Raw genomic sequence first — 11,791 nt, 5'->3', positions numbered from 1 at the left:
ACACTTCCACTGCGGCTCTGCTCTCTCGGCCTGCTGCTGCTGCTGTGTGATTTGGTTTCAGTCGGGTCCGGCGCTGCCAGACTCCGTGGAGCTGTGGATCAGATTTCCCCAGAATGAAATGGGCTGTTTTATCACCTCACCCAGTGGCAGCTGTCTCCCCGGCACGCACATACCTGCGAGGAGAGAGATACACGAGCCTCCTCGTGCCTCACCGCGAGGCGGTGTGCATCGGGGACCAGTTCAGGAAACTGTCCATCACAAGAACGGCGGCGCCTCATCGCTCTGCAGAGACACGGAAGGGAGAAGCCAGAAGTATCCACTCAGGTAGTTGATGGAAACGAGCCAGGAATGCACTGCATTCACCCAGTTTAAGTGACACACAGTCAGTAGAATACAGGACAACCTGAGCAGTCTTTTGAGTTGGCATGACGGAGATTAAAGACCTGTTGTAGAGCAGCGTCCTGTCCTTTTGTCCTGAACATTTCTGCTAATAAAATGTTATTGTTAACCTTACATTACCGTTTTCTAACATTTAAGAAAACAAAAGCTCAAGTTGACAATGTTGGTTCAGTTGAAATCGATGCCATCAGGGGCAAAATGGTAAATGTGAAACCTTTAGTTGCATCTTACAAAAGACTCTCTGAATAAAAACAGTAACCAACACACAGACAGCACCATGTTAACATACTTGTCAGATTTGCAAGATTGGGATAATGTTTCTTTTCATTGTGATGTTGGTATTTTATGTCATGTGCTCGATGTTCTTCTAAAACAGAAAGTCTGTAGGAGAACGTCTGATGTCACATGTTCTTGCTGCTTTGTCACATGACAATAACCCACCAGTGAAGTTTTTTTTAGTTTTTTTTATTCCCCGTTTACCCGACGGGATCATTTCTTAGAAAGTTCTCCTCCGCACGCTGTCTCGTCTTTGGCCTCAATTTCTGGCTTGAATGAAAAGGCAACGACTTCTTTTGTCAAGTGATATGTATTGCTAAGAAGAAAGGAATTGACAAATTAGGGTAACATTTAAATATCAGCTAGAGTTGCTGCACTGAAGTATTAAGTCTGTTACCGGAAGCTTCGGCGGGACAAGTAATGATTTATGAACCGTATTTATATGGTGTTCATTTGTCGGGTGAAGGAATCCATCACAAAAGCAATGAACGCAATCAACTAATTAGACACGAATCATAGCACGTAAATCCCTACAGGGGACTTTAATGGCTTGTTTGTCTGATCGGTAGGTCAGTTTCACATCACCATCACACAGTTCAATAGCCTATACAACAACAACAACAACAAAAAAGGTTGTGCACGGGAACAAGGTAATCATTTATCTCAGGCTTTGAGTTCCAGGTGAAGAAGGACGGAAGCAGCCGTGCAATCAGTCGAGGATCGCGCTGGGGCCGTTTTCTCCACGCTGCAGAGGCAGGAGGGTCAGCCTCTCGACGCCGTCAGGGGTCATCTCAGGGGTGGGGGTGTGAGCCACGGTGCTCTGGGGGGTGGGGGAAACCACCTGGATGGACACATCCAAGTCGCCGGGCGGAGGAGATGTCATGGCAGAGCCCACTGGAGACAAACAAAGACCGCATCCTCAATAAGAACGAGTTCATGGTCGTTTCAGGCAGACCGGTGTCACTGTAGATTTAGGCGCTATAAAAACAGTGTTTGAAAGGGTTTAAAGATGTAGCAGGTCTAATTGTACATCCTGCTGTATATACATTATGCTGGTTTTCAACGATCGGTTTCAAAAAAAGAAAAAAGTCATCATAATATAACTTATAGAAAACTGCACTTAAGACATGGGTTGAACCAGTTTCACTTTCTCAGATGCCGTCCGTCGTACTTATAAGAATGTGCATTTTATAAACATTGGAAGGTCTTCTTAATAAATGATAACAGAAAAGAATCAGTACAATGCACTGCAATGACACAATCATTTCATTTCATGGCAAAACTAAAACAACAACAACAGGATGTACCATTTTAAGAAGAAGTGTTGTCACAAGCTGGGTAACTAATCTGTTTTAAAAAACGCTTGGACGGATGATACACAATTCAGGCTACAGTCAAGGACAGACGCTGTGATTCACGAGCTGCCGAGAGCTGCACCTGCCCAATGAGCCGTGACCTCGTGACCCTGAAGTATCATCGTGTGTCCCCTCTCTGGATTACCTTGCTCTTTCCCCTTTTGTTTCCCCTCCACGACTAATTCTGAATTCAGCCTTTGAAACGTGAAATGGCAGCAGAAGTATCGCATGCAGGTCTCCTGCGGGTCAAATGAGACGGGTGCAGCTGTTGCTGCATCGACTTGAAGCGCACACAGCGGGGCGGGGGGCTTCCTTAAATAAGTTCTCTTCGTCACTCAACCTCTCTCTCTCTCTCTCTCTACCCCGGCCCTCTGTCCCAGACTTCCTTACATCCTCCACAACAACAACAACAACAACAACTGGCCCAACAAGCAAACACAATGAAACTGCAGCTTCAATCTCGTCCCCCTCGGCGCCGGTCTCCGTCTCACACATTTCTGGTTTGCTCATCCATTTCAGATTCTGTAGTAGAGGTCGGAAAATGGCCTCCATTCACAGTCTGGGCCGACTCTAAACTCACACACTCTCTCACAAACGGACCCCCACACACACACACACACGTCCCCAGGCCCCCTGCTTAAATGTCAGGTCAGCAGTTGTGGTGGAGCAGCATGGCAGCATTTAGCAGCAGCATACCAGCCGGGCCGCGGCACCCCAGTGGAACAATGTCCGCCGAGCCGCCGCAGCTGCAGCGGGGCTCCTTTGTTGTGTGGAATGTGTCAGTGCGGAAGAAACCTGTGCTTGTGGAGCAAGCATTGTTTGTGGGCGACAAAAACAAGAGATGCCCCGGCGCTCAGCTTTAGTGTGCAAGTTGGGAGTTTGTGTGCGTTAGTCATCACATATACGCACATTGGTCTAAAGCGGTTGTAGACAATGTTCTTGGATGAATGGATCTCGGGACAATCTGAACGTGGACTGGTTTATAAGCCTGCACATTAAGCTAAATGCTAAGGCTTGAATGCACGATCCCAATAATAATATACTCATGTTTAATGTCGATCATGCTCATCCTTAGAAATACTTCCAATAGTTGTTAAGATATATCATCTGACAAACTGACATCTATATTATTTTATTTAATGACAACTCAACTAATGACTACGGATTTCTCCCACACTCTTTTCCTGCACTCTTTGGTATCACCTTGAATAATAGTTGCTGGTCAGGAATTGCAGTGTACTACGGAGTGTGTGTGTGTTCAAGGTCAAAGTTTTGCCCTTGTCGTGGAGCTTTACTGGCAGTCAGTGACACCGATCATGGGCTTACATTCTCAGCTGCTCGGCTCTGTCCCTCCTGTGTGCACACAAAAGTACACACATCTGCTAACACATTCAGGGATAGACACACTTTGTCACTTTACAGTCCCTCTGTCATCATCTCCCTCCCTCGTTGCTCTCGCCTCCATCCTCGCTCTCGCTCACTCGAACGCACCGTGAGCCCTGCTGACATTTTTTTCTCTCCTTCACTTTCAATCTTCTCTCTTCCTGCGGCTCCCTCTCGCCGTCCCCTTTGCTTTCTGCTTCTCCTTCTCTGGCCTCATTCTCTCTCTGTGTCACTACTCGTCTCCGTGCTTTAACTTCAAAGCCTCGTTGGGATGAATCCCGTATCCCTGCAGTGCGTGAGACTGCGCTGATGTGTGTGTGTATGTTGGTGTGCATAGGAGGATATACATATACAGTATATGCATGTCAGCTGGTTGTGATGGCAGCGAGCCCGAGGCCTGGCATCCGCTCTCACCTCGGCTCTCTAGCTGCGCCCAGAACTTCTCAACCGTTTTACCGATGTCGCTGTTCTCTCTCAGCTCTCTCTGCCACCGGCGCAGTTCCTGCACATCTGGCCGTGCTCTGATCTATAACACACAAACACACACACACTCAGCACACGAAGGCAGCACATGCATCAACTCAGCTAACATCATCGACAGCATCATTCAGTTGCAGGATAATTAGTGCCAGTATACGGCCAGTGATGTCCATTTAGAGGGTTTTTAGTTAACACGTCTATAATGTCTATGTATGTAACACACAGTGTGCTTACACCAACAGGGTGAAACCTCCTAATGAACATGACATTAAATGCTTCCTCCTCTTCTCAGTCAGGGCCATCAGCTTTGGACCTGAGGATCCAAGACTTATAAGCACCAATACAATATTTATGCGTATATTTCACTCTTTGCATTCTATTACATTTAATCTATTTTAAATTCATTGCTTTTATATAACTGTAGAATGAACATATTTTAATCTGGAACACTGTTTTCAAAGGTGCTTTATCTGTATAATTACGCTTTATTACAAGGACCACTCTTCTATTATTTTAACATGTATTAAAGTTGTAAATTACCCCTTTGATGCTGACACTTCTGAAAAACTAAAACATGTGCATGTGTCTCAGTGTCTGTTATATAGAAGCCTAAATGAATTACATTGCACTCTACATTATTGATCTGTATTGTTAGAATAGTGGCAGAAAGGTCCCTGCAGAGAAAACGCTTCTGTCAGTAATGAAGCGTGTAAAGATGCATCGCTGAGTGTCTTTGTGCATCTGTGTCCACATGTTGAAGTAAATAGATCAACTCGTGCTTCTCTCTCTCTCTCTCTCTCGTCTGTTATGGCGGTCATGCATTATGCTTTTCCTTTGCTGGAGGTAACCCCTGCATTAGTTTGCAGTATTTGCACTGCTGGCTTTCCTGAGGGATTACTAAGCAGACTTTCTATTTTAGATGAATTGAAAATGTTGCTGAAGAGCTTTTTCTCCTTTATTATCGCCCCCTCCTCTGCTTCTACTACTCCTCCACCCCTCTTTCTCTTCCCCGTCTTCTTATAGATCCAATGTGTGCCTCTTCCTCGGCCTCCCTCGACTTCTGGAAATACGCATCTATAATCCGGCAGAGCAATATTTCCCCTCTCTCGTCTCTCCTGTGTATTCTCTCCCACAGCTCCAATCTTTGCTCTTACTCCCCCCCCCCCCTACTCCCCCTTCGCCCTCCGACTGCTTGAAAGGCGACAATGGTGTTGCTATTAGCAGTGCGTATGAAAGTGGGTCTGTTATATAAGACTAGCGGGCTCCAATAGTTCATTCACCGGGTGTCACAGTTCTGCAACAGCCTCTCTGCTGATGGGAACAAACCATTGAAATGGAAATGAGGGGTGAGGGTCAGGAGGGATGGGGGGGGGGTTTGGAGCCTGTCGTGTCTGCTCACCATTGCTTGCGTGTTTGTTTGTGTCGGTGTGGCCGTTTCTAGTCTGTCACTTTCCATTGCTGTTCTTCTTCTGTACTGCTAAACAACGGAAATGTTTGCCGGCTGAGGGAGGGGGGGGGGGGGGGGGACGCCGCCGAGACGGAGCTCTGCAAACGTGCTGCACAAAGACAAAAATCAAATTCTCAGTTCTTGGAAAGCTAACTTTCTGAATATATACGTGGGTTCTACCGGCTGCTGTCAGTTTCTGTGTGGTAGCAGGAGACAAAGAGCCGAGTTGAGTGGGTGAGCGTTTTGAAGCCTGTCTGTGTGCATAAGCACAGCTGATTAGCAGAGGGGGGGTTGTTTTGACTGTGCATCAAGGACTCTGTTTCTATTTCCACATGTGTCATATATGCACATGCACTTAGGTATATATGTAAATACATGTGATTTACAACACTGACGTCGGTCCTTTTTTTCACTTGTTTGTATCATTGATGATAATACAGTATCACGTTGCTACAATCGTCCATGTCACAGCACAAAGCATTATTTGACATGCAAAATCACAGCCTCAATAAAACACTCATGTTGAAAATATGAAATGAAAATGAAAAAAAGAGATGACAGTCTCCCGATGACATAAGCAGAACCCCACGAGCTCACCACATCCCCCCAAAACAAGCGTACAAACGGTGCACACTGTGCCTTCTTTTGCACACACACGCCTCATTCTCGCTGCACAGCCTTTCAAGCCGCCTTCCCCTTTTTGTGCAAAGCTTGCGTGTGAGAGCGAGCTCCACTCTCAGTCTCACACTCTGCACAATGGCTTCCGTCATTCAAAAACCCGACTGCAGTCACATCCTCCAGCCGCACTGACAGGCTGCATAAAAGGCAGCCACCACAGCCGGGCCTCCGTCGACTCTCCGAACCCCCCAGCCGCCCAGCGATCCATCACGCCCTCGTCAGCCGATGCTTCCATCAAGCTTTAACCAGCTGAGCAACCTGTGATTCGATTCACGCCTTTGTGGGCAGAGAAATTGGTTGAACTGTGACCTCACTGTCCTTTGTCAGAGCACTTAAGACATAACCTTTTCTCATGCTGTGACCAGTCCGTCCCACTCTGGGCCCCCTGTGGCAATTTTTCAGGAAGGGGGAAAATGACAAAGCAGGGCCACTGGAATGGATGTCCTGATTGCTTGTGACATATATTCTGCACGAGCGTCACTGACTCTACACTGGAGCGGAATTCATATCACTTATCAATGAATGCCCTCGGACCGCTCGTCTGGAATCGCCTCGCTCGTTCTGCTGTTGACTCTGCTGAGCTCTCTGGGTGCGAGAGTCTTTTCAACAGCCCTATTCGTTTTATGTCACGCGGAATACACACTTAATACTCAAAGTGGCCTACTTTCAGACAACAACGTGGCCTGCTGGCAGCCCAACAAGGCCTTCCTTGGAAGAGTATGGGCCGTAACAAAAGTGAATTCACGTTAACTTACCAAATAATAATAGATTCTGTTTTGTTTGAATTGCATCCTCTTCAGGTGGTATTTAAGTCAGGGTTTTCTTACATTTGGGCTTATTCCATTTTCTGTTGAGAGTCGTGTGAAAATAGTGATAACACTATATGTCTTTATGTTTAAGCATATTATTTTTTATGGACTTTTTGTACAGAACTGCCAGTCACCTCTGTTTACAGTATTTATTCTTAGTTTAGGTAAGGAACAAAAGAGTGGAAGTGATTTTTTCATCTAACTCTTTGTCAAGTGGTGAATAATCGTGCCTCTGAAATACAAAACAAACAAAAACACCATAGAATCTTATCCGACAACGGATCCTGGACCGGAACAAGGAAACCAAACACAAACATTTGTTTGACCTGAAGGCTACGCCGCACAAGGCAGTGCTGTGGGCAGCAAAAGGCCAACTTCAGTAGACGCTCGATTAATAGTCAATAGAAATGATCGATATGATAAAAGCCTGCTTCTCTACCTGACTATAAACCATCGACACGGCCTAAATGCCTATTTATTACAGAGCAGCTCCATTACTGCAACTCAGCTGACGAGACCAGCGCCAGCCTGAGTAGTGTGCGTGTGTGTGTGTGTGTGTGTGTACATATGTATGCATTACAGTAGCAAGCAGATGAATGGATTAGTGTCGGCACAGGAAAGAAGATTACGTAATATGTTTAGACCCAGCGGTAGTTCATAGTTGTGCATGAGAGAAACAGGAGATAATCGCATTGTCTGGGTCATAGATGTGCGTTGTTGTGTGTACTGTCTCTACCGCTGCTCTTCTTCACTCCTCACTACATTTTGATGAAGGGGATTAATAATGCAGGGATAAAATCTAGAGCCACACTCTGGCACTTTGTCTGTCGGTCTCTCTTACAAACAAACATTCCCAGAAATACATGCGCACACACACGCGGACACACACACACACACACACACACACACACGCTTTGCAGTTAACGCTACGTCAGGCAAGTTGTATAACAGCAAATAGTGAGTGGGAAAGCAAAGGTCTGTGGACACTGTGTGAAGAGCAAACTGAATAGATTCAAGCAAACATCCGTCATTCAGATAAAGTTGTCTGCATCATAGCATTAGATATGTTGCATTAACCTTATTATACTCCTGTTGTGATTTACCTTCAGAAATATTCTCAAGATTTAAACTAGGACACATTTAGTTAGCCCGATATTCTCAATTTGATATTTAGTATGCAAACCCTGACATCCTGATAGGACAGTTTGGTCAGAATACATTATAAATGGGAGACATGAAATGATTGCATGATTCAAAAAAATGTTTTGCAGTGCAGCAGAGCTTCACAGATGACTCCTCATCCGCTGCCCACTGAGCTGGAACCGGCTGCTCTTGTGACAAACTATTACGCTTGTCGGGACTTTGCCTCCGCGCCTACCAAAAATATCTCCACCCTGTGCAGCTTGAATAAGTCATGATCTCGGGACGCAAACCCTCAGAAGCGGATTGCGCCGCGTCGAGAGGCTCCCGTGTTCTTCTTAGAGGTTTCATCTCCCTCCATGTTCTTAGTCACTACAGATGTTGCAGAATCTTCATTTCTCACCTTCCACCAGGACCCACTTACAATCCAAGGCCACACTACAACACCAGCTTGCTTCTGTCCTCCCTTCTATCCTCCGTCCATCTACCTATCTGAAAAATACTCCTAATGCAGCCTGAGCTTCATCCTTCCACATGTATAAACCACTGTTCCCTTCTGGATGTCGGCTGTCATCAGCGGCCTCTCGGACCATCTCTTGATTCCAGGTAAACAGAGTGATGAGCGACAGGCAGCCGGCTTGCTGCTGCCGCCACCTTCCGTGAGCAGAGTCTGGTTAGATTTTTTGTTGTTACAAAAATAGAAAAGAGGAAGTGTTGCCCCCTGCTGGTTAACTAACAGCCCAAACAGGGATGCATGCATTCACACACACACAAACACCTTTTCATGCACACACACGCACAAAGAATTCAGCAACTTGCAAACATGTCCAGATTATTCAAACAGAATGTAATTGCACAGCTGGCATCTTTCCCTCTCAGTTGTTTGTGCAGCAACACTGAAGCTGAATCCTCCCGCAAGCACGAAGGATTAAACAAGACAAAAAAATAAAAAATTGCTTCTGATGAGAGAAACAAAGACAAGACCCCTCCTTTCATCCCTACAGCACACAAGGCTAGGTTTATTTGTGTGGACAAATTGCAGTTGTTTGCCTCTGGTGGTGTCTGTTTATGTCTTACTCTAGTAGTGAGTAATTCAGACCACAACGCCCACGCAGGAAGGACTTAAATCCCAGCATCATTGATGACATAATCGAGCTGCTGAATGAAATTGCAGTCGCTGTGGAAGAGGAGCTTTTCCGTAAAATGAGATTATACAACGATATCGCACTGTGGGCCGATGCACATGCAGGACGGCGGCTGTCATTGGTTAGGAGAACAGATGACCCCATACACATAGGCAGGCTATAAATCCAGTGTACCTTGTATCCCCTCCAGAAAGCCTGGATGAGCAGAGCAGCTTGATCCTCACTCAGCAGCAGATACAGAGGGAGGGGAGACCTGGGGCTGAACACAGAAAGAGACAAAACGGGAGCGTCTCAGTTTATCTGTAAAAACAAAATGCAGCACGTATCTGTGGACGAGCACGTTTGTGTAATGGCATAATTGATTAATTAATTCAGTCATCTTTCATCATCCATCACGGCATCCTCGTGACAATGGAACTTTAAACGGCGACAGGCCGATTTGTGTCATTTGGGGACAAACAAGGAATTTGCTGGTAAAAGATGTAGTGTGTCTGACAGACTGGGGAGAAACTCACTGCACGCTGAGATAGTCTCTGACAAAAGGGATGTCATGGAAGTTCACCGGGCCCTGTTCTTGTCTGTGGGGGTTGTGGCTGAGGAAAACATTGTAGGTAATAAATGGAGCATTCACATTATACAGTGCAGAGACAGAGAGAGCGCTTTCTGTGTGTGTGTGTGGGGGGGGGGGCTCTATCTTACTTGTAGAGCCACTCCGTCATAAAGTCACATGGGTTAAAGGCTGTTTTTACCCTCTGCAACAGAAATGAATGTAATGCATCACACATCAGTGTACAGCATCACTTTTACAAGGAGTAGATTTTTGGACCCTGACAATGTTATATCAGGTTATTGGATTACTATTTTTGACTGTTTAACTGCTGACGTTGTTCAAGGTGAAGTAAATTTAAATGAGTTAATTTGCTTCTAATTGAATGAATACAAGTACTTACAAACTGTAACTACTCCCAGCACTTAACGATATACATTTTTACCACATCTATGAAAACACAATCCCATCAAACACACGAATGGCTTTGTTTCAGGTGAGGTCACACAAACAACATGGGGGACCTGTAACTTTATTCGTTATATATCAGAAGAAATTCAGACCTCGAAACAGCCATGTTTCTGGGCTTCTTTCAGCAAAGCCTCAAGTCCAGGCAACAACACCGGAAACACGCTCCTCTCTAGAAAGCGTGGAACAGGACCTGACACAAACACAAAAGACTTGACACGTTATTTTGGCCCCAGGAGGGCAGTTATACCCCTGCAGGGAAAAGTTCAACCATCCTCTTACGTTCTTGTAGTTGTGGAGGCGATGTGGTTTCAGCGGTTGATGGGCGCTTGTGGCTTGTGGAGCGAGGTTTTCCAAAAGCAGAGGAGCAGAGGAGAGCGTCTTCATCCACAAACACCTGCACCAACAAATAGCAATATCAAGACCCCGGGGACAAAGAACTTATCAGACACAGGGACGAGTGAGCTGACCGTGGCTGTGGGGAGTCTGTTGAACACAGCGGAGCGTGTGCTGGCGCTGTACTGGGGGAACTGGGTGCACATTGAGCTGCTTTCAGGCCACACAGCACTGCGCTGCTCAGCTTCATACTCTCCAAAAAAACAAACACGTTACCCATTAAATGATCGTCAACAGATTTTAAATGAAAAAAGTGGGTAGAATGAGATCACCTTACCTTCGCAGCTTTGTTGCCAAAGGGACTTTTTCCCAACGTTTATTTCCGTCATTATTCTAGCGAGTTGCTGCAGCGGTTGTCAGGGACTCGCTCGGTTGTCAAGGAAGTAGTCATACCATTAACTTCCGCTGTAAACACAAGACCGGAAATAGCCGCAGAAATTGCCTTTGGCGGCGGGAGGGAACGATGGAAAACAAAACAAGTGCTGAAATGTTGAAACAAAATACTTTCTAAATCCACTCAACGGTTTCTGCAATACAACAATGGCTCGCCGAAAATATGGCTTATATAAAGTATTTTTGGTTTTACAATGTGGTCTTTTAAGGTGGGATTAAACATGGTACCGTTAATCACAGCTTCAATACTTGCGGGATATTGACAGTTTGTATAATCACATGCAACACATCGTTATAATGATGCTAATTTAACGTTATACAACGGACAAAAACGTACCCTACCGGATCACGCAAAATAAACTGCAGTTCTCCTTCGATTCCGTAGTTCTTTATGTTCTCCGCTAGAGGGAGGCAGAGTACTTAAAATGAGTCAAATTCAGCCTTAATGAAGAAATATACATAATCCGATTTCACATTTGCACATTGCATTGGCCTCAGTTTAAACCGTTTTCCTAAAATTGAGGTGTTTTTACTTGGATTACACAAATGCTAATTCTAATATTACAGTTAACCAACTATTAACTATTAACATTAACTAATTAACCCTGTTGAATGCGTTATGGTTTGAAGGGGCTTTTTCCATGCATAACATTATAAATTGATAGTTTACAGATGAATTTGAAAAGCCCCAAATGTAATTTGCAGTTTCTAAACACATCTATCAGTGCACCTAGACGTTTGGTGGGTCTCGAGAAGACCAACGAATTTTAATATAAAAATATCTCATTCCAACTACTTAAGATGTTATTACATTCCTGATGTGGCAATTTTGCTATAATGCCAGGATATTCTTCCATCCTACATGTTGCCCTATT

At 45.1% G+C, this 11,791-nt stretch overlaps 1 protein-coding gene across 1 annotated transcript; it reads right to left on the bottom strand.

Annotated features, from left to right (window-relative positions):
• Positions 1-966: 966 nt before the first annotated feature.
• iqck (IQ motif containing K) lies at positions 967-10,963 on the bottom strand. Its single transcript, XM_040190014.2, has 9 exons — positions 10,801-10,963; positions 10,598-10,716; positions 10,410-10,524; positions 10,223-10,320; positions 9,812-9,864; positions 9,628-9,705; positions 9,287-9,371; positions 3,828-3,939; positions 967-1,569 (listed from the first exon to the last, which is right to left on the bottom strand). The coding sequence occupies exons 1-9, from the start codon at positions 10,850-10,852 to the stop codon at positions 1,385-1,387; spliced, it is 897 nt and encodes a 298-aa protein (XP_040045948.2). The 5' UTR covers positions 10,853-10,963; the 3' UTR covers positions 967-1,384.
• Positions 10,964-11,791: the final 828 nt, after the last annotated feature.

This window comes from Gasterosteus aculeatus, chromosome 11, assembly GCF_964276395.1.
Source record: "Gasterosteus aculeatus chromosome 11, fGasAcu3.hap1.1, whole genome shotgun sequence".
Lineage (NCBI taxonomy): Eukaryota > Metazoa > Chordata > Actinopteri > Perciformes > Gasterosteidae > Gasterosteus > Gasterosteus aculeatus.
This window is presented reverse-complemented; position numbering and strand designations above follow the sequence as displayed.

Excerpts from the sequence above, each read along its gene's own strand:
- iqck (XM_040190014.2), bottom strand. The coding sequence starts at position 10,852 with ATGACGGAAATAAACGTTGGGAAAAAGTCCCTTTGGCAACAAAGCTGC. Across the intron at positions 10,321-10,409 it reads GCCTCCACAACTACAAGAAC|GTCCTGTTCCACGCTTTCTA; the intron begins GTAAGAGGATGG and ends TGTTTGTGTCAG. Across the intron at positions 9,865-10,222 it reads AGAAACATGGCTGTTTCGAG|AGGGTAAAAACAGCCTTTAA; the intron begins GTCTGAATTTCT and ends TTTCTGTTGCAG.